General features: G+C 36.1%; 2 protein-coding genes and 1 pseudogene across 3 annotated transcripts; all 3 read right to left on the bottom strand.

Moving 5' to 3' along the window:
• Positions 1-563: 563 nt before the first annotated feature.
• On the bottom strand, positions 564-2,257 carry LOC137711021 (large ribosomal subunit protein eL42). Its single transcript, XM_068450215.2, has 4 exons — positions 2,099-2,257; positions 1,105-1,284; positions 878-952; positions 564-788 (listed from the first exon to the last, which is right to left on the bottom strand). Exons 1-4 carry the CDS (start codon positions 2,099-2,101, stop codon positions 729-731), a joined length of 318 nt encoding a protein of 105 aa, XP_068306316.1. The 5' UTR covers positions 2,102-2,257; the 3' UTR covers positions 564-728.
• Positions 2,258-2,585: 328 nt separating this feature from the next.
• LOC137710256 (uncharacterized) lies at positions 2,586-6,378 on the bottom strand (annotated as a pseudogene). Its single transcript, XR_015963296.1, has 11 exons — positions 5,939-6,378; positions 5,580-5,642; positions 5,242-5,337; positions 4,913-5,033; positions 4,614-4,807; positions 4,269-4,444; positions 3,790-3,919; positions 3,527-3,692; positions 3,308-3,390; positions 3,114-3,213; positions 2,586-2,965 (listed from the first exon to the last, which is right to left on the bottom strand). The product of XR_015963296.1 is annotated as an uncharacterized LOC137710256 (transcript).
• Positions 6,379-7,359: 981 nt separating this feature from the next.
• On the bottom strand, positions 7,360-9,245 carry LOC137711629 (nudix hydrolase 18, mitochondrial-like). The gene is made up of 5 exons (XM_068450884.2): positions 8,758-9,245; positions 8,357-8,462; positions 8,159-8,242; positions 7,915-8,043; positions 7,360-7,799 (listed from the first exon to the last, which is right to left on the bottom strand). Exons 1-5 carry the CDS (start codon positions 8,937-8,939, stop codon positions 7,674-7,676), a joined length of 627 nt encoding a protein of 208 aa, XP_068306985.2. The 5' UTR covers positions 8,940-9,245; the 3' UTR covers positions 7,360-7,673.
• Positions 9,246-23,948: the final 14,703 nt, after the last annotated feature.

Here is a 23,948-nt window from a genome sequence, read left to right as displayed (position 1 = left end):
TGAGATGGGTCACTGGAATGAATTAAAGGAGAACATCAAATTTAATTTGAAAGGTTTAGATTGTCTGGTTGTTAGGCTCTGGACAATGAGATCCGAGAAGGATCTCATCCCAAAAGTAAGCCCTACCATTGTGATGATAAAAACATAAACCTTTGTATGGATTACGAGGTGTGTTGGAACGGAAAAGATTCGGGTCCTCCGACTATTATTTGTTCCTGTTGGGGAATTGGATAACCTGAATTATTGGACATATTGAACTCATGGAGTTTGGGGAGCTTCAGCTCAAAAATAGACCTAGAAAGCTTCTTGTTTTGGAGCACCAAAGCTAACACCAGATTGTTCAAACCTGGCGAAATCTCGCCGGAAAAATTGTTCTCTGCCAAGTTCAATCGCTTCAAGTCGTGGAGATCTAGAACACAAATAGGAAATGGAAAACTAAAACATAAAGAAAACAGAAGATCAAAATACCATGATCTTGTTTGGTTGTCCAACATCAAAGACAAGGATGCAGCCAGACATCCCATGAATACGAAATGAACGAAAATATCAAAATGCCATATCAATTTAAAACAGAAACTCTAATATCAATTCAAAGTCGGAAAAAGATCTTCAAGAACAATCTGCGGTTTAACAGAAGACTAATAATAGGGACGGTTAAAGCCACGATATTTGCTTTAAAGCTCCAACAAGATAGAAAAGTAACACAACATCTGTCAGAAGCAGTAAATTTAGAAAAGAGAGGTTCCCTTCCCCTTCTTGTCTCCACCAATCTCAAAATGCTTGCACCTCTGCAGAAATCAGTGCCAACAATCAACCATTAGCAAAAAAAACGCGGTTATACACAAAAACAAGCGAATTGCACACAAAATACACTAACCTTGATCGGGTGCTGGGACACATGCTTGCAACCCTGGCATTGGAGCCTCAGAACAATCTTCTTGGTCGTTTTTGCCTGATTATAAAGTTTAACGTGATCATTATTGAAAAAACAAACAATGAGAACAGAGAAATCAATCTGCGGAAATAGAAATATCTAGACATTTGGTTTTCAATTATTCTTTATACATTCCCCGTATGAAAAGGGGGCAAGAACTCAATCTTTACCTTCTTGTGGAACACTGGTTTGGTCTGCCCTCCATAACCTGACTGCTTACGATCATAACGCCTCTTTCCCTGAGCAGCAAGGCTATCCTTTCCTTTCTTGTATTGGGTAACCTTGTGCAAGGTGTGCTTTTTGCACTCCTTGCTCTTGCAGTAGGTCTTCTTTGTTTTCGGAACGTTCACCTACGACATTACCACATTTGAAATGATCCATTATCAAACAAATCACACAGAAACACAAACCACAACAGGGATTATGCAATCTGAATAAACAAAAACTCAATTACAAGACGCAGCATAAGAAATTACTAACCAACACCAAGATAATCGCAAAAGAACAGTTTTACACGACGTGTGCAGATAAACAATAACTTCGACAATAATATAATAACCATATTCAAGAACCAGAACACACTTAACAAAATCATCCTGAATACAAGGAAGCGGACACTTCGCGCACAGTTCATTGTCAGATACGTAACTTTGAAGTCTAAGAGGCATCCATAAACTAAGGCGTGACTAATGGAGGCGACAGTGGCGGTTGGGCACCTAAAATAGCAAATGGTTATCTTCATACTTATTGAGTACTCGATCAGGAGCCAAAGCAGAGGTGCTCCGGTACCACAGCGAGTACTGGACCACCGCGAAATCCCGGACACCCATTTTCTATTTCGGGCACTCAATAGTCATCCATAGGAAAACCATCTACAACTCCTAAGGAAAAGGAAGCACATTCAAGCATAAATTGTCACCATTTTCTTCTGAGCTAAACTAAAACAAGTTTATGCTAATTTTTCAATGATTTAAATATGGCATCCATCATACAATCAGAGTATAATCTTAACATAAATCCCAAGTTTAACAAACAAAAGTAAAGCAAAGAACAATAGCAATCATCACATAACCACTAAATATTAACAGATTAAGAATGGAAAATCAAACGCAGAAGCAGTAGATACGTGATTAATATTGTTAAGATTTAGAGAGAGAGAGGTACCATGGCGACGTCGGGTTCGTAAGGAGATGACCGAGCGGTAGAGCAGAAACGGGCTCTCAGCTAAACCCTAGAAGAAGATCTTGCGGTAGGTATTTCATGGGTCGCGTTTAAGGGTTTTGTCCATTCGACTTGGGCTCGGGTCGAGGTCTACCTGGACCAGCCACCCTGCCCACTATTTTGAGTAATTTTTCTGGAATGCCGTCACGTACGTACTGTTACTATTTCATTTAAATAATTATAAATAAATAAATAAAAAAGAAGATTTTTATACATATTTTTTAGCTTTTCACATACCATTCTTTATTCGAACGAAAACAAAAGACATGATCAGACAAGAATATGAAAGGCGAAAAAAGTGTATCATTTCTCAAATTATAATTGGTGGAATAGCATCCCCAACACAAACTACTCCACTATTATGTACATCACAAAAACTAGAGTTGATTAGCATGTCGTCTCTTTGTATTCCGAGCTCGAATCACTCTCCTCGTAAAAACTAGATAATATTCGAAATTTTCCTCGACAATCAGGACTGTGAAATACATTTGGACGACAGAGGAAGGACTTAGGATTTCCTAAAATCCAATGTATAATGTTGTAGGTAAAAACTACATCATAGTTAGCAACTTTTAAGACTTTGTATTTCTATCAACGTTGTTCTTTTTTGTTCTACGAGTACGAGGAGAACCATCCTTTTGCAGCAACAAAGTGAGGTTATCGGTTTTTCCTATCACGGTACAAATACACGTTACAACTAAAACAGTAAAAAATGATGCCATATACGAGGGTTTTGGCTTGAATGAACCCCGTGACAATGGTGGCCTGTCCACGCTGAGTGATGCAAATCCCTCTCCCGACTGCCTCTTCCTGAGAAATGGGCAAATGGTTAAGAAAGGCTCGTGCGTATGCAAGATGAGTTCAAGGATCGAGGAACGTTTTCTCTTTCAAATGAACGTAAGGGCATGTTTAAGACTGAAAATCAGAACTGTAGAAACGAACTGCGACTGAGGCATACCCCAATACGCCCTTTATCGACTCCCACAAGGATGCAGAATGTTTAGTCGCCTGGTTTGAAGCACTGGTTCTATGCTTGCCAAAGTTCCCATCTCGTATCCCTGAAATAAGCACGAATTTTTCCTACAGTCATAATTTAAACCTACTATGGTGTTTCAACTTAGATAGTGGTTTATAAGAGTCCCGAAACTATACCAGTGCCTTTGGGAGCAGCTGAATGGCCTTCTCTAGATGACTTAAGTGAAGCCAGTTCTTCGACAAGGGCACATTCCTTATCACTGTCATTAAAGTTACAATAAATTCCAATGAAGAACAGAAAGCAAGGTATTGAGATATCAAGCTGGATGCCAAGTTCAACTAATAAGTTTAAACTAGAGGAAAGAAGAAAGCATAACATAGTTTAAGGATTCCAACCTGATCATCTTTGGGATCAGAACATTTACAGTAAAGTGATGATCTCCTCGAGCAGAAGGTCTGTTGATGTCTGGAACCCCCATGCGTCGCAACTTCACTGTCTCGAGTCTCCAGGCTGAATTCCCAAAGGAATGCGCAGCTCTTTCAAACCTTCAACAGTTTCAACCTGAATTTACATCACAATTTCCATGTCATACGACTTATACCAAATAAAAGAACATTGGTATTCCTAGACCTTCACTAAGTGATAATGCTAGGATTACCTTTATGACGGTCCCTAAAATGGCCTCGGTGTAATCAATATTGATTTTTTAGTACAGATTGAGACCATCTCTACGAATTCCAGCCTCTTCATCTACATGGAGCACTATGTAGATATCACCAGCTTTACCCCTGCCATAGTGCAGATGATAAAGAAATTAGTTCAGGGCATGCCTTAATATCAAGTCTCATACAGCGAGAGTCTTGAAAAGTAGAAACAAATCGCGCCAGTTCTAAAAAGTACAACATAAAAGTGCATGCCTTTGTTACCACAGATGATCGAACGCCAAACACATCAGCACTAGAAAAATGCACGCCATGGGTAGATCAGAAAACGTTGGTATTTTATTTGGAATTGGTTTCTGACGTACAGGTTGTATGTTTTCAAACATATTGAATTAACAAAGAACAGAAATCAACAACTTGACTAAATGAGCAAAACAGTTTTTAACGCACACGTAAATTTAAATTGTGTATAAACCTTTTCTTATCAAAATTCCCCTCTCCTTGAATTTGCATTGTGGATCCATCATTAACACCAACTGGGATGATCACGTTCGTAGTTCTTGTTGACTGGACTTGTCCGTCACCACTGCATCTCTGGCAAGGATCAGTGATTATTATACCATCACCACCACATTTTGAACAGGTTGATACCTATTAATCACAAAATATCATCTGGGAAGCATATCTCTTAGAGTGTGGTCTTGAAAAAAATTATAGGAAGACATCTATGGTGTCTGCATTATGAGGCTAAAAAACTTTTTGCGTAACTGGACGTAATGCAGTTTCAATGATTTTTAATGTTATAAGCATGTCTTTTTACCTGCGATATCATTCCAAATGGTGTTTTCTGAGTTTTCATCACCCCTCCTCTTCCTCCACAACCAGTACATGATTTTATTCCTTTATCAGATTTAGCACCTGTTCCACCACAGTCATCACATCTCAACACAAGAAACTTCAATTTCTCTCTGTACCCTGAAAATGGATTCTTCAAAGCTCAAACACAGATAGCACCTGCAACATGAAAGTTAAAAGAAAAGCCAAGAAAACATAATTTATGTGCCTTCAAAAACAGATTGGGAAGATCATTCAACAGTAACAGTGAAGCTACACAGTTACCGAATGTCAAGACGCTGGTTTCCCCTATTGCTGAAATTGAAGTTCATGCCTCCTGATTCACCCCTTCCACCAAAAATCCCATCTGACCCTCCAAAGTATCGAAAACGTCAAAATGATCCACCTACAGAATTTTGATGATTCATTAGCATGCAGTTAAACCGGTATCTACTTCACTAGGAAAGCAACCAAAAATTACTAAGTAAAATGCACTTAATTTCCCATGTCTGTATTAAACAGGTTATCTACTTGACTAGGAAAGCAACCAAATATTACAAGGTAAAATGCACTTTCTCATGTCTATATTACTGATAAGACCAGGAAGATCTTACCCCTCATGAACCCATGTTCGAGGAATCATATTCTCCCTGTAAACCAGCTACACCAAAGCGATCATATAGAGACCTTTTCCCGCCATCTAATAGGACCTACAAAAATGCTTCATTAGAATATGAATGAAAAACGGAGCATGGATGCATCATATGCAATACACTCTGGAAGTTCAGAAAACAACAGTCAAATCACTACATGACGATAAAATGAATGAGAAAAAATCCCATCTTTTACTGAAAACTGATGCCAAAAGAAAAACAGAAATGCGAAAATGAAGAGAAAAATGACAATGCAGCATCACTGAAGAAGAAAAACTAGAAATCGTAAATCGTAATACCTCATACGCAGCACTAATCTCTTTGAACTTGTCCTCAGCTCCACCGCCCTTGTCTGGATGACACTGTTCCAAGTTCCACCATTTCCGATATCAAATTTCCATCCAACACCAAAATGTAATTAGATTATATCATCTATATATGAGTATCATGCTTAATTGCAACACCCTTCCGGATGAAAAAACTAAATCTTTCGCTAATCACCACTCATTCGAACATATCAAGCAGCTTTGCTTACAGCAATTGGGTTTCAACTTTCAATGCATCCAACTTACAAATTTCTGAAAAATCGTTTCGTCTGCTTCAATTTGTATGCAAATAACACGCATTGGAAAATAAACAACAGAAAGAAGTAGCTAACCTTTCGGTAGGCGGACTTGATCTCCTGCAGCGTGGCAGTTCTGAGGACGTTAAGGGTCTTATAGTAATCGGTTCCCGCGGCACTGGCGATTAACCGAGCGCCGCGCTGGGGCTTGGCGCGGAGGAAAGGAGCTGAATTGGATTTGAAGATTGGGTTTTTACTTTTGGTGAAGAATGTAGAAGCGGCGGAGCTGAGGGCGGAGCAGCTCAAAGAATAGGGCGGAAGTGGAACCGCTGAGTTGGGATTTGGCGGGAAATTGGAGGTGCAGGTGCTTTGGGTCACGGGCATACTTCGATTTTTAAGATTGAAAATTGACGGTGGAGATGGGTTATGGAGATTGGGAGGTGTTGGGGGTTTTGCAGAGGTTTTTGGGTGAAGGGATTTCCGTGAAGAAGAAGAAGCAGATTGTCAGACAGTCAGACGTGAGAACGAAACATAAGTTTGGGTCCCAACTGGTAAATACTTTCGGATATGACAAACAAGATTGAGGCAAATGTGAGAATAATGAAAAGTATATAAAGACCGTTTTACCCTGATGGAGCACCAAAAATAGTAGGTGATAATTGACTTGCTGGGATTCATTTCTATTTTAAGATAACAACTTACATGACATCAGGATTTTACAATCACGTGGTTCAACCTACGTCAATGCCATCCCTGTTCCTTAGCTTATGGCGTCGTCATCTGTGACCTGTCTGATTGTGAAGTCACCATTTTAATTCTTTATGTTTCAAACTATATCATTGGCTTTGTAAGATCCAAATACATGACATGTCAGCACGCTAACAGAATTTTTAACGAAATTAGACGGCAAGCCGTAAGGGCAACATTGATGAGTAAGCTAATAAATGGAGGACGGAATTGATGAGTTTAAAATATGAATGATCAAACTGATGACTTCACAATACATTAAGAATCATTTGTGATCAAAATCCTTCTCATTATTTTTTTATTTTTGGGGTGATGGCATTGAACTGCATTCATGCCAAGGGAGGATTTCTTTTCGGATGAATAGTGTTATAGCTCGTATGTTGCATGTGTGAAAGACAAGATTAATACGTCATCAAAATTCTTTTATGGTCAACCTTAATTGCTTTGTTTCTACAACAAACCGTATCACTTATTCAATTCTCTAGTTCTCTTGCTCACCACATATTGCCCATCACCACCATTTTCCCTACTATTCTAATTTTCACGGTGACAACTGCAACGTCATCGATTTTCATTCTTTAATTAAAGCGTAAACAAGAGATTTCCGTAACAAAAATAAACGAAAGTACACGGAAATCATTTCCCTAAGTATATTCACTCAGTTCGGAAATACCCTGGCCGCAACACCAAGGCATGGTTTGAAGAATCGTCATGGAATTAGTAACACAAATTCATCAAAGAAATAAGATCGGCGAATTCTCAAGTTCACATTGAAAAGAATTAAGATCAATTGAATTGAAAGAATGGAATCTGTAAATCTACACGATGTTCTGTTTCTACATGTTCTTCTTCATTGTACAGTTTTGCAATCAGTCCCCGTTTTGGTGACTACTTAAGTCGAGAAGAAACAGTCGGAGGAACACAATATGTAGAGATGCCCACAACCGCAATTCAGCAAGGCATCCGACGTCCTCTTTCCTAATGCGAGCTCTTTATTTCGGAAAACTACTTCTTCCTCCCTACGTACACCGCTGTGGTCCGCCAAAATTTGAAAAGAAAACACACCAAAGCTAAGACTCTGTGTCTATGTACAAGTTGTGTCTTCTTCCTCTCCTTTTGGTTGGGGCTGCATTTGTCGACAGACTAATTTCTCCAAAGCTTCCTTCATCCACCAATTTTGACATGCTTCTCTAGCTTCAGCGACTGTCATCTGCAGAATACGAAATGCATTCCAAAATTTAGAACTACTAATAACTCAATTCAGCCGACGTAACAAAATTTAGGAGAGCATACAATCAAGCAAAATGTATCGCAACTCCACGTACCCATTCACGCTTGCGGGAACTCTTCTCGGGCCAAAAGTCCAACTGCTGCTGGACAAGCAAAGGGAACATGTACCCCTCATGAAATGTGCCCTGGCTTTTGCTCTTGTAACGCCACATTCCCAATCTAGTCTGCAAGTACATCATCCGAACAGTCGATGAGTAAATGGATTCAATTCAACTCAATGAAATTAAACTAAACTGCTACAGAACAGGATTGCTCTATTGGTATTTTGCAGATACTTACTTCAAGATGGCCAGTCACGCCGGCTTCCTCTAGCGTCTCTCTTTTCGCCGCCTCTTCAATCGACTCATCCATTTCCCAACCTCCCTGTAATCAATCACATTGCGAATGCAGAAACGTTAATGACAATCGAAAAACGAAACCAACAAACAAAAACAAATGCTTTCTAGTTTCTGTGGTAAAATGGGACAAAAGTAGTACCTTTGGGAACAACATTCCTTTCCCCTTCTGTGAACTAATCACAAGAACTTCCAATTCCTCATCAGATGAAGATTTTTCGGTTTTCCGGTATCTGTATGGTATGCATCTGCAGAATTCCCAAATAAGCACAACAAAAATTAGATTACAAACATAAAAAAATCCCACATATGACAGCAATAATTCATTCATCTAATCTTAAAGACCGCAACTTTACCAAAAACCCAGTTGAGATTTTCTTAAATTCAAGCATTTGATCACAAAGACCACAACTTTCAGTCATTTAACAAAAACCCAATTGAGATTTTCTAAGTTTCGAGGCTCTAAGATTGAAGAATTTTGAAATAGGTCCGAAACCAAAGATGTAAATTTGAAAAAAATCACAACAGAGATATGAAACATACCCTACAACTTGGCGGCAACCTTTTTCATAGCGCTGGAATTGTCTTCCGGTCCGGGAAACTAAAGAAACCATGTTCTCAATTTGCATGGGGATGAATTCTCCACCATTTTTCTTGGAGAAAACGGGAGAATTAGAAGAATTGCAAATGTAATTCACAATACTTTTTGAGAGAAGGAGACCCATCGATTACTTCTTCAACTTTCTCTACGTGTAGATTGAAAGGAAAAAATAAGAAATACTTGGAATATTTCTTTTCTTCAAAAGAAATAGAACCCACCAATTTTAGAGGGATATAAAAAAAAACAAAACCAAATTGGTTAAATTTGGAAACTGAATTTCTAAAAATAGATTGGCTGTAATTGTGTGAGCAGAGAGAAGGAGCAGGGGGGCTTTGAGAGTTTCAGTTCAAAAGCGCTTTTGTGATGGAAATTGGAGAATCTGAGTGAGTGGTGAATACTTGAGGATAAGAAAGAAGTACTTCTGCGTCCTGCTTCTGCTTTTGTTTGTTGGAGATATATATAAGGGCTTCTGGAAATAAAGTCCACGGCTTGTTCGTCTCGAAACGACAACGGACGCGCATGTGGTGGTGGCGGTTGACAAAGATGGTAACTTTTGCGAGCGATATTTAGAGATGGAATCCTATGTTGCTGTATTTATTGTAACTTGGTAAGCTTCTTTATCCTTTTTGGTAAATCTCTTGTTTCTTCTGTTTTCGGTTTTTGTAATTTGTTTGGTTAATTGGAGAAGTAAATCCAATTGGAGAAGTGAAAGGGATGATAAAGATATAGTAAAAAGAAAAATAACCAAACCACCAATAACAAAAACTAAAAATAATAATAATAAAGACAAAAAAAATACAAAACTTTACCAGAAAAGCTTTTAATTTGATTTGTTTTCATTAATTTGAAAAATTAATATGTAACGTTCGTTCATTATGATAATAAAATGATAAGTTTGTTGGGTCGTTTTTAATTTGTTATTTCTCATTGTTGATGAATAAAAAAAATTCTTGTTTTTCATTTTTTGAACATATATTTCACTGTATTTTAAAATAATTTAATCAAGTTGTATTCACACATTTGTCTTATTTTGCGATCAACTCTCTAGACAATAGTAGAACCAAAGTGACGGTGGTGCATGTCGAAAACATATTTATACATTTGCCTAACTATTCGTGGGCTGTAGACTTAACATACATCAATTGTTGGCTATTTTTTTGACAACTTAAGCTTTTACTACTTAGTAGTGGTTATAACATCATACAGTGTTATTGCTCTAGCCTTATTCCGTTGTGTCACTTATCTGTCTGTTTCTTTCTAGGAGCGGGATTAGGCTACGAGGGGGGAAAGATTAATTTTGACATACGATGTTGCTCAATTTTCTGATCTTTGTAGATCAACAAACTTACCTACTTTCACCAACTTTTTGCACAACTTGATTGATACACGGGAAAAGAACATGACCAACAATTGAGTCAACAACACGGGCGGTTCAGATCAGGGTGACGTTGGTGATCGAGTGAGGATGCTCTTACACCAGCACACACATCAGAGCTTAATATTACATTCAGCGATTGTCCACGCGCCAAAGCGAGAGTAGGAAGATTTTTCAACTCTTGATTTCTGAGGAATTTAAAAATTGCATGATTGCCAGGTTAGAACAAAGAAAGTTGGGCGTGTGAAGGAGAAAAGAGGGAGGCTTTGGCTTATCTACGAAGGTGTACGTGACGCGTTTTAGACAACGGTTCAGTCGCAGTTGGTTTTATAAAGTTAAAAAATGTGGGGCTGACCATGAAAAACGACCGTACACGGTTTCAAAAGAAAGGACTGATGACTGAAGCAGTACAGTGCAGTGGAGTGGAGTTCGGAGGCAGAGAATCTTCATTTCCATTTTTCATGCCTTCTTGTTTTGTATGATCATGGTTAAATCATGTCAACATTTTATATTATTTTTTTAAAGATAATAAGATAAAAAAAAATAGTAATATAAAATGTTGACATAACTTAACCGTGATCACATAAATAAAAAGATATAAGAAGGCACGAAAAAAGGAAGGGCAGAGAATTTGCCTCTGTGCAGTTCAGCACTCAGCACTGATATTTTTGCCCTAATTTTTAAGAAAGTCATTGTCGCTGCCTTTCATTAGGGTTAGGGTTAGGTTATGGTGAAAGGTATTTCTCTTGTATCAAATTGGTATTTGTATATTAATAATTTGCTATTGGTGGTTGAAACTTGAAGGGAAGGAAAGTGACCTTCAGTTTGTTAATATCATGATTATTATTTAATTTTAGGTTGGATGTCTTAAGTTGAATATAGTACTAAGACGATAATTTATTTATGTACACGATGTTTTTGTCTTTGATTTGCCAACCATGAGGGAGAATGTTGAAAATATGAAGGCCTTGTATCGTTTGATCTAAGGGTGTGTGTCTCATTATATGTATATGAGGTTTTATGTACATATATCATTTATTTACCAATTATTTTTTAAGTTGCATGCTACAATTTATTTTAATATTGCTAAACAAATATTAATGTTTTTGCATCGCCAGAAGCCTCATGTTGAAATCCATGTGCAAACAATATAATTATCAGATCGAGCAGGCTAAGAATCTCTCCATGCAACGTGATCGATTTGATCTCGAAGCCTCGACAGAAATTAGTAGTAAATTACTTAGTCTGAACGTACGTTTTCAAGCACGTTGAAAGGGTGGATAAATATTCAAAAAATATGTCCTGCAATTTCAGTAGTTTGAACTTTGAACACACGCACAAGAAGTTACGTGCTATTTTTGTATAATGTTGATTTAATCTTTCAATTTTCAAAGTGCTTAATTAAGCTGTTAACCAACCGGCCAGTACAATTTGTATCTGCAAAACATGCCAATAGACAACAAGGCAACTCCTCACTCACCCGATGGCAAACGTTGGGAGTCAACCTATAACTACACCCAAATGATTATATGTGAATATGTTTGAAACCAAGTTTATACATTAACTTGGTCCTTTTGCTTTTGCTGAATATCTAAAAATCAACGCAAAATTTTTTCTTGGTTAACCCTAATCGTCAAATACTGAACATCGTCCTTTTCATTTGGCATCGACTCTCACTTTCTCAATTTTATTTCTATTTTTTTTATAAATCTTTTGGTCGGTCATGCTTTTACGGGACTAACATATAAGTCAATAATCTCTTTATAGTTAAACGACTTGTACGTTTTTAAGTGTACATCAACTAAGAGGAAAAACTTGTGATAGGATGCACCGACTACGTCATTTTATAAGAATTCGCTTAGTAAACTATAGTCTATTGATACTTCTATCAAAAGTGAGGTCATGGGTAGAAATATCAGTAGACTATAGGTTTGTTGGTTAAAAGATAATCAGTTAGTGAGAAGACTCATAAGCCTAGTAATAAACCAATCCTACCGAATATCTTCTCACCAACAAGATTACTTAATCTACTCATACTTTTGTCTGCCATCTCGCTTATGAAATGTTGAGGAGCTAGCTAGAGGGATCGCACAACTTGCAATGGTCCACTGGCTAGTGATGCCATTTGTGTGCAGTAGTAAGGATTCATAGGGCTTTAGCTAAAAGGGACAATTAATATTTTCTATACGGTTATTAATTAGATTCCTAACTTGTGCTTTAGTAATCAAAGAAATCAAATAATTAGAATACACACATGGTGAGATCATTTAGAGTATAGGTCGGATATATCAGGCTAGGAAAACCCTACTTTTATTCAGAAAGAAAGGCGTGAAAGATATCATAGCTAGGCTAACTAGCCAACATGCATCTTTCGAGAAATGTAAAATGAAGACTAATAGAAATACTTGTGGTTCATGAGTCGATGAGGAGGCTGTGATTTCAAATCACCAGCAATGATAATGTCAAAATTATACAACATAAAGAATAATAATACGAGAATTACATCAAAAGGTTGTGATAGTTTACTAGCATGGGTTGACGAGGAAGAAAACGACTAAAAAAGATAGTTACGCAGCAAGTTCTGGAAAAAGATAGGGAATGCAACTTTTTAAAAGAGAGTTTTTATAGGTAGGCGTGTCCAAGTTTCCATCGTGTCTTGGTGTCTTTATCTCTTGGTGTGTCTTGTAGAATCAGTAGCTTTTCTCCAACATGCTGTCCTACGCAAGGGCCACAAGGCACAAGGGATGGGCCCTTGGCCTTGGCTTGTCCGATTGTCATGCCTTTGTTCACCACAAAAGTTACTTTTTCTTAATATGATTATCTCATGTCAAGAGGGCGACCTTAAATTATAATCCCGTATCCAATCATATTGTTCTGACTGATCTTTAAACTACCAAGTCTCCACCATCTCCCGAGGCAAGATTGCTGAGTCACAACTTCGGAGTCAACTTCTTCCTGCTAACCTAACCAATGAAAGCTCTGTATTCCTCGAGAGATATTTCAATGTGATCGGTACACGAAATAGTACACTACGTGTCATTAAATAAATAGTGGGATATATGTGTTAAAAAGTTAATAAATTAAAAAATAAAATTTCACACCATTCCTATTAAAACACATGGTATACCACTTGTGTTTCCGTCACAACTAAAAATTTCTCTTATTCCTTCAACTAGGAATCCAATTGCTCCAGAGTCAGAACACGTGTCAACAACACAACAATGAATTCAAATCCAATATCGACCAAAGAAAATAACTTTTCCCAACTATACGCCTCTATAAAAGAAGGTGACATTTCATTCTCTGCGTAGTCGTTATTTATTACCCTAAACATATAAATTTGCAATCTTAAAACACTCTTTGCCAACTTAAGCATCGAACTCTTTGATTCATACCACGTTGGTGGCGTTTGATATACTTGTGAGAATGATGAACCTTGAGCTTGACAATGGAGGTTGTAGAAGAAAGAGAAGCAGAGATTGCAGAAAAGAGAAAGCACAGAACGAAGAAGTAGAGAACAATTATTTCTGTATATTTCATTCACAAACTGTCTGAATCATGGACCCGACTTCTCTGCTCTTCTACTTTCCATACACTCTAATCCCCTCTTATTTTATGTGATCACGGTTAAGCCATGTCAACATTTTATATTGATTTTTTTATAGAGAATTTAAGACAAAACACAATAGTAATATAAAATGTTAACGTGACTTAACTGTAACCGTACAAATAGAAAAGGATAAAAATATATGAAAAGTGGGAAAGCAGAAAAACCAAGTCACTCATTACATGAGTTTCTGTTTATACTAGTTTCGTACACGTTAAGTAAACTCAATTGCAACAAACTTAACAACTTATCACCTAATTTGACAAGTGGCAGCATCTTGACCATTGATTGGAACCTGATTTTTTAAACCTTTACAGCTCTTTCCCTCATTATAGATTGTCGAAGCACCACTATCAGCAATTGTCATTTTTGCCCTTTACGTTCTGGGCCTTTCCATTTTCATTTTATGGCATGTGATGAGTTAAGCCCATTGGCCCAGAGTATAACTTTGTAGTTCAAGAAGGAGAACTAATTAAATTCTTCATGTTTTTCCAAAAAAGAAAAAAAAAATTTAATTCCTCATGTGTTGTTTTCCTCATTCGGTGTATTAGCCCAATGGATTACAATGTTTAATTAGCAAGAGGTCCAGCCCTAATTAGAGTGGGATCACTCTAAACCCACCAAATGAGAACAAGCCATCACTCAGTGCTCAAGTTAACTTATCTCATGTCCAACCCATCTCTCTTTGTGTTTGTTAGAATTCTTAATCAAGAGCTCGTTTGAAAATGTTTTTAAAATGATTAGAAACGTTTTTTTTGGTAAAAGGGTTTTTAGGATTTCGTATACACTTGAAACACATTTTGGAATAAGCACCAGTTATGTGCTTTTTGTAAAAAACACTTTAATTGTTTTTCATAATTCACTCATTTCTATTAAGGATTAGTTTCAAAATCACTTTCATCAAAAAACACTTACAAACACTATATAATAATATTTCATGCAAATGTGGGTTTGTTAAATTTTCTCCAATAGTAGGTTTAATAAAACAATATGATATTTTACTTCTCTTCATTTACTATCATATAGGTTTTGGAACCATTTCAATTCCCACATGTTTTTATATTTACCAACACATATGATTTTCATGAAAATCAAGAATCAGATTAACTAGAGTAGAGAGAGTAGTTGATCTTATTCCCTTTTCTTGTTTTTTTCTATTCCTAAATAGCCCAATTTATTATATATCTCATTCTTGTTAAGTAAACACGTCATAAGTTTTCACAAAACCTTTTCCTCATCATTACCAAAGAAAAAGAAAAATTCATTCCTTCCTTTTCAATTGTGTTCCCTTTCATTCCCCATTTACAAATTAGAGAAACAGTCTTAATGGGAGGTTTTTGTATAGATTCAACGATAAATATATGGAAGTTGGCCAATAGGCATATAGAATCAGATAATATTTAAGGATTCAAAACGACATTGGAGGAAAAAAAAAAATTAATGAAAAGAATTTGAAAACTTTGAGTTTTAATGAAAATGATAAAATAAATGATAAAGTAAATAGTACTAAAATTAACTTTTTAATACAAAAATATAATTTTTTATTAAAATAAACAATACAAGAAGTTTTTTATTTCAAGGAAATTAGGTAACTTCAGTGGTTGTTTATTTGAGGTCGGCTGACCTAACATTTTTAACAAATTTTTTTTAACAATTATTTCTTCACGTCAAGTCTTTTGATTGAGCCTAAAATTTGCTCTCTACCTATTTTCAAGAAAAATACTTATTCGCTTACCTCAAGAAAAATACTTATTCACCTACCTAGGCTACGGGTAGTTTTTGGTAAAAAATAAATTTTTATGTAATTCAAATTCATCTTTAATGAAAATCAAATAGATAATTTTTCTGTGACATCCCACATCGCCCAGGGAAGTGATCCTTAAATGTATATTCCCATCCCTACCTAGCGCGAGGCCTTTTGGGAGCTCACTGGCTTCGGGTTCCGTAGGAACTTCGAAGTTAAGCGAGAAGGAGGCTAGAGCAATCCCATGATGGGTGACCCACTGGGAAGTTGCTCTTGAGTTTCCAAAAACAAAACCGTGAGGGAATGGTAAGCCCAAAGCGGACAATATCGTGCTACGGTGGTGGAGCGGGCCCGGGAAGTGATCCGCCCGGGCGGAGATGTGACAATTTGGTATCAGAGCCTAACCCTGGTCGTGGTGTGCCGACGAGGACGTCGGGCCCCTAAGGGGGTGGATTGTGACATCCCACATTGCCCAGGGGAGTGATCCTTAAATGTATATTCCCATCCCTACCTAGCGCGAGGCCTTTTGGGAGCTCACTGGCTTCGGGTTCTGTAGGAACTTCGAAGTTAAGCGAGAAGGAGGCTAGAGCAATCCCATGATGGGTGATCCACTGGGAAGTTGCTCGTGAGTTCCCAAAAACAAAACCGTGAGGAATGGTAAGCCCAAAGCGGACAATATCGTGCTACGGTGATGGAGTGGGCCCGGAAAGTGATCCGTTCCAGACCGGGATGTGACATTTTCACTTACAAATAAAAAATATACCTTTAAATCATAATACTATGCGGTTGCTATCGCAATTTTGGGCATGTTACTCAATCCGACGTAATAACCGCCCCAACCCACCACGTGAAAGGCCACATACGCCTTCCACTCCCTTACTTACTGGAATTACGAATCACCACCTCTCCAACGTGGAAAATTAGACTTTTGCCCTCAAATAAACGGAGATGGCCGGTGTCAACCGTCAAGAGTTGAACTGTTGAACCGTGCTTTTGAACGTTGACTTTTAGATTAAAAAGAACGTTGACATGACTACATGGATAATTGGATTTCGAATTGGCTTCGACTAAAAGTCTAAAACCACGTTTTCCAATCCGGATACAATACAAGCACACTAACGAACACATAAAAATAAAAAATGTCATCATAGTTACTTATGGAATGAAACTTGTGACTCATTGAGTAATTTTGCACTGTTTTGATAGACTATTAGGGATTTGATTGGCGTAATACATCATCTTATGATATTTGGATGTATTCATACCTAACATATGTTCGTTACTCAAGTCGATTTCACGTTTTTGAGTTGAACAATTGACAACAGAATCAAATTTCTACTAATCAACTGTGTGGAATAAACGTTTTCTTTAAGTGACGATAGGGATGAACATAAAAATATAAACATTTTAAAATGGTGATTGTGATAGTCTTTAAAACCATGGGGAAGGGATGGTAATTTGGAGAAGCTAAGGACCAGTCAAAAAATAGAATCTCTGCCCCCCCTAGAATGTTTGGTAGTAATTTGGTAAACTTGTTTGGCAACATAGAATTTAATATAATATTTTGACCTTTGAAAATTCATTGACGTTCAAATTTTTACACCCAAAAACCTGTTCGGAAAATCCCAAAAGGAAAATATCTGATACGCCTTGCAGTTGCACCACAAAACGTAAGCCTGATTGAGTGAATGCAGAGATATCATGGGGAAATCCAGATCATAAATTGATATTGCTTCCCATTTGGAGAAACATCAAATTTAGTGAATACTAATTATTCCCGTCAAATTATGAGGATTTAATAACAAGATTAGCAACTAAATTAAAAATATTAAGATTAGCTTGAAATATATAACCATTTAGCGAGCAAATAGTTAAACCTGATCTTGTACCATGTAGTCAAGGGAGAGAAAATTACATACAACTAAAAGTATATTGTGTGGAAAGAAGTATTCGAGTAATTTAAGTATTGTCATGCGTTTTAACTTTATTATATAAGAATGTGTGATTAATTTATGAAACTACTATATGATGGCATTCTAAACAAATCAAATATTGTCATGAATTTTTGTATTTTTTTACATGACGATAAGAGATTGATTTAAAATACTGCAATCAAGTGACGTGTGCATGGTGTGATGAAATGCACAGGACCTAAACCCTCTGCGTCAACAAGGTCCAAAATGGTCGACTCAAAACTAATCCAAAAGTAGGATATTTTCCACCTAACGTCCTTTTCCATCTTCCCTCACATCCTACGTCTCATGCCTCCCAATTTACTATATATACCCGCATACTCCTCATCTGCCCTTTAGAATTTTACTTACATACAAAACATATAGATATACATCAAACAAAATTGGACAAGTATATACTTCTGGGAGGAAGAGGAAGAAGAAGATGGAGAACAGAAACAGCAACAACAGCAGAAAGATGGAGGAGGGATTTGAGGAAGTGGGCTTTCCAGTTCACAGCCAAGTGAGGAAGATCAAGCAAGAATCCGACAAAACCATCGACTGGTTGCCGGGAAATCCGGAGATGAGAACACCCGTCTTTAAAGAGATCACCAGGCAGGTCTCTCGATCTCCTCTCGGAAATTCTTGCAGGCCGATCTCCGTCGGCGACTCTTAAGATTTAGGAGTAGGAGGGCTTTGATTTCTCGGAACTGATGGGAGGAGATGATGGGCGTTTTAGGGATCTTATTTGCATCTTTCTGCTCTTGCTCCCCTGTTCTTTTTTCTTTTTGGATCTGGTACTTTTAGACGAGTTCCCTGTGTAAATATAATACATCTTTGTAGTTTATTATCTTGCAGTTATGCAGCCATGCTTGCGGAATGATTTCTGCTCTTTTTTTTTTTCTCTTTGCATCTTATTTAGTTATGTTTCTTAACTTTCTTTTAGCGTGGTAACTATATCGATCTTAAGAAAATAATTTTCAGTTTTTGAAAAAGTAAAAACAAAATAATTATTAAACGTCTTTTTACAAAAATTAAAAATGAAATGGTTATAGACAGCGCGGTGATGTATTCTAAAAACTAAATAATATATTTGTTCTTGTCCTGACTGTAGAAATCGGTTTAGCAAAGATTTGAACCAAAAGGCCTACCAATCATGTTATGTCATGAAAAGTGAAAACCCGGACGAGAAGAACTTTATCGTAACATAGTGTTGTTGGGGCGGTATCACAGTTTTATAAACCAATTACACACAGTCGAAAGCAAAAGTTGAGATGAATAATAATACACAATTGGTTTGTATATTGTTATGTTTGGCTTTGCACTTTAGTAATACATAGTTCTCTTGGTTTTTGGTGTGAATTTAGTTCTTTGTATGAAGAGTCACGGTTGGTGTTTGTTCTATTCCTGACCAACCAAAGTTGGTGGTATAAAAGGAATATACTATTACATGAGTAATCTGGAAAGAGTAGTCTTTTGGCAAATTTCGATTGTTTGTAATTTTGTAGGTGTTATTTATTTATATATATTTAACTTAGTTTTAGTTGAAACGGCAAGTTGCTGATATTTCTATGTTTTAATTGTTTAATCGTTTAATTGTTTCGGATTGGATGACCAAGGCTAAACCAGTCACATTCAGGGCCGGGACCCTTTTTTCCTATGAAGTATAAACCCCTTCATTCATATTGACTTCATAAGGATTTGATGTGAAAAATAGAATGTCGGTTGTCGATTACCTGATGTGCTCTTTTCCTTCTTCAACGGGTTTGAGAACAGATGCGTAAGATAAACTTACACAAACACAATTACATTGACTTAATAACTTATAAAAATGGAATTCAATTATGCAAGAGTTTCTCATGAATATGCAAATTCACATCGACATTTTCCCCATTCACATTCAAATGGAACGCACCATGAGAAAGATAATGGAAAAGACAAATATGCCATCGAAACAAAGCGGTGGTGGGATAGTAAAATACTCTCACAAAAAAAGACCATCAGTGTATTTAAGTACCATTCGACTTCGGATGGATACAATTTTTAATGCACACGTACATACGGCCTACTCTTTGTAAAAGTAGCTTAATTAGTTGGATGGTATTTCATGGCATGTTCAGTAATCCGAATGTCCCTGCATAAGTGCCATGGCCAGTAATTTAGGAATTTTTTTGAGACCAAAATATTTGAGTCTCAAATTCTTGTGAAAGCTCCCTTACGTGTGTCATGGTCAGTAATTCAGTATGTCCTTGCATAAGTTTTTCTCATTGAGGTCAAGCTATTTCATGGCACATCTATGCATTTCAATATATTTTGAGAGCTAGTAATGGCATTTAGTCCTGCACTCAAGGTCATTCCTAATCAATATAGTTTATATTAAAAAACTGCATAATTTAGGGGCTCATTTGGTATATAGGATTGGATTATAATAATTTCTCAATTTAAAGATATGTTGAGCGGAGATATGAAAAAAAAAATATCCAACTAGAGGTTAGATGATGAATTACTCGTGAAGAAACTTATCTTTGTTTCCTTTTCAAAATAGTAAGATTAGAAGAGATGATTTTTTTGTTTTTTTAATGTTTAATCCTCTTCTAATCGGAAGGAAAAATCCTTTGCAGTCTGTATAATTCGTCTTCATTATTTTCTCACACAACCTTAAAGGGAAACCAACCCTTCTCACACAACCTTCTTTTCAATCCATCTCACACTTCTAATACTTTCTGGTTTGCTAGGATTATCTTTACTAAACATGCGCATATAGACAACATTATAAGGATTTTCTTAATGTTCACAGAAAATATTTCGAGAAAATAAAAAATTTGCATTTTTTTATAGAAAAGGTGAATTAACACTCATGGTTTTCAGTCAATTTTGCAAATTCGTACATAAATCACCGTTCAATCCATTTATTTTCACCTTCACCTCATTGTAAAGTTTTGAAAATTAGGGTGAGACTTTCTGTTGAGATTCTTGAGTGTATAATCCCATTTGACAATGTTCTGGGCTTTACTACTATATTTTTCACTTATTTTTTTAGTTTTCGGCTTAAATACTCTACTAAATATACATTTACTGCTCAATACATCATAAAACTGCTTCCAAATTCATTAAAAAGTTTAACTTAATGCTCAGGAAAAATATTTTGTGAAAATAAAATATTTGCATTTTTGTCAAAAAAACATGGATGTTAGGCGGGCTCGACACATGCAAAACGAGACGGACTCAACTCGTGCAAAGCAAGGTGAATCATGGCAGGCAAAACTAGGTGGGCTCCTCTCACATAAGACTGGGTGGGCTTTTGGCATGCAAAACGAAGCAAGCCCACGCACAAAAAACGAGGTGAGATTCGTCGCACAAATTGAGGCCAGCCATGCGCACGAAAAACAAGGTTAGCCCCTTGCACGCCTAAACAACGCAGACAAAAAAAAAAAAAAGACGGGCTTCTGGCATGAAAAACAATGTGGACACCTCACATGCAAAAAGAGGCGTACCCAAGCACACAAGACGAGGCGGGCTCCACGCACGCTGAACGAGGTGAACTCCTGAGTGCTCAGAAAATGAGTGCATGAAAAAAAATATTTTGAAGAGCATGAATACGATAGTTTGTGTAGTGGTAAAAGAAATAAAAGAAAAATTAACAAAAATGTTTTGAAATTCTTGCGGGTGCCAGAAATTTATTTTTAAATTTTTTATTTAATTTCTCTTACCACCACAACAAACTGTCATATTCATGTTCTTTAACATATATTTTTCCGTACAAAATCTATTATAACTCGTAACGATTTAAAATCTAAATTTAAAGATATTTTAGCTTTTTTTTTGGTTAATTTTTCTTTTATCTAAATCTAAACTACATACTAATAGAACTTTTTTGTCAACCAAAAGATGGTGAAAGACCATTTAATAAAACAAATTTTTTGCTATTTTTTCTTTAAGAATCACCTACAGATAATTTTAACATCTCTAATTTTAAAAAATATACACTAAATATAAATTTTAACATCTCTATATTTTTCATTTATTTTTTTACTTTTTGGCTTAAGTATTCTACTAAATATACACTTGCTGCTCAATAAATCGTAAATCCACTTCCAAATACATTATAAAGATTTCCTTAATGCTCACATAAAATATTCCAAGAAAATAAAAAATATGCATTTTCTACAAAAAACGTGAATGTACTCACGATTTTCAGTCAGTTTTTTCAAGTTCGTACAGAAATCAACATTCAATCTATTTATTTTTACCTTCGCCTCACTGTGAAGTTTTGAAAATTAAGGTGAGACTTTCCGTTGATATTCTTAAATGTAGAACCCCATTCGACAATGTTCTGGGCTTCACTAGCCTTGGAATGAGGCATGATTTGGCTTCGTAAGGCGCCTAGGCTTCAATTTGATTAGGAAAATTTTATTGTGCTATAAGCAATTTTTTCAATTTTGAGAGATGATTATCGATTTGCCTAGCCATGAGGCTCCCATTTGACATGCTCTAACAAAATAGAAAAGAGTCTTGATCTTGCTTTTTATTTGTGTAACTACAAATTGCCAAAAAAAATAGAAAGAGTTTTTATTTTTATTAATTTTCTTTTGAATAGATATAGAAGATCAAACGTTTGCATTAACTAGTGATCTACGATCAAAAGTTGTACCTCATATGATAATCCCACTTATTGATATCTCATGTAGGATTTGATGATACTAGTCTTTTCCTTATTTTTAGCAAAGTATATATAATATAAGATTAGGATTCTCTCTTCTCATCTTTACATGCTCTTCCATCCCCTCATCTTTTTATAAAAAATTAATATAAGATATTGACATGACTTGACCGTGACCGTTCAAATAGGAGAGAAGGGAATGAGAGGGAAAAAAGAAAACACAACCAATCGCACACTCTAATTTAATTTTAATAGTTGATTTTGTTAGATTTATTCAATTCATAATACACAGACAACATAAATTGGATGATATGAAACACATGTGGTTATTAGATATGCAACTTGGGTCGGGTCAACCCAAATCCACCAGTGCCTAACTCAATTTCAAACCCGATCAATCGAGTAAGAATGAAAAACCCCTGCCCAAACCTGACCTGACTTCAACCCGATCATTTATTGGGTTGGTTCGATGTCCTTCTTACCCATGTTAACCTAAACCCTACCCGATTTTGTGCTCGAATTCGCTCATGCACAAATTAACCATTCTACTTAATATTATATAAGTTATGTATGAGTTTTGTAATGACTATACTTGAAGTTTATTGTTGGTTTTATATGGATAATAAATGATAATGTTACTTTTACATTTATTTTGGTTGAAGCCTTGATATGCGTCTTGTAATTTAATTGATTAAAAACATTAGAAATAGTCTCCAAGATGTTTTCTATAACTTTTGTGTGGATGGTGATGTGTACATGAAATTTTAACTAATATTAACATTGTTTAGTTCAAAATTTGAAAAATCATGCAAAATAAGGTGTTAGATTGAACTCGATAAATTTGGGCGAAACCGAACCCAACTAGAATAAACCCTAACCATACTAAACCCACATGGAATCGAACCCAACCAAAACCCAAATTGTGAAGGTTTGGTTGACCATCCAACCTGTCCAACCTGCTTGAGTTGCATCCCTAATGGTCGTTGCTTCACACGTAGGCCAACCTGACTCTAATATTATAAAAGAAGTTAAGGTTTCACCACAAAACCAATTGACAATATAGAAAATAGCTAAACTCATTGTAAGCTCTAGCAATGTTTAAATCCATCACTTATATGAGACTTTGTCATTTACATTCTTATATTAGAAACACATTAAAGAGAATCAACACAACGCGTTTGCAATTCAATCACTTTTAATTTTTTTTTTTTTTTTTATCAAATGAAATTAATAGCGTTTTTTAATTGTTACAAGCGCATTTAGCCTATCAAAAGCAATCCTAAACATGGCTTTGACCAATAGGCTTTGATGTGCTTTTAACAAAAGGACTTTTAAGAAAACGCTTATGAGTAAAAGTATTTTCTATCATGACTCCTAAAGTGCTTGAGTAATGCTATTCATAACATGTTTTTGTATACCACCTTAGGTGGCATATAATGTGGACATCCACATCAATTGAAAAATTTGCAAAACTCAAGGAAAAGAAGGAGAAAGACTTCTTGTATACCACAATCATCATTTAATTAACTAGTTTTTCTTAATTATTAGTTTATCAAATAATGAACTAAATTTAAAAATTTGATTAATTCAAATAATGTGGCTGCCCACATCAAATGCCACCTAAGGTAATATGAAAATATGATACAAAAATATAGTATGAATAACATTATTCAGAGTAACCATTCCATTTTGCGCCTTGTTGCTATTGGGTCATGGAAAAGAGATTAGAGGTGGACCAATACACATATGCTTGGGTCAAGTGAATAAAACGGGGGGAGGCCCGGGAGTGGCCTGC

Source organism: Pyrus communis, chromosome 6 (assembly GCF_041283825.1).
Source record: "Pyrus communis isolate YQ-2024b chromosome 6, ASM4128382v1, whole genome shotgun sequence".
NCBI classification, from domain to species: Eukaryota; Viridiplantae; Streptophyta; class Magnoliopsida; order Rosales; family Rosaceae; genus Pyrus; species Pyrus communis.
This window is presented reverse-complemented; position numbering and strand designations above follow the sequence as displayed.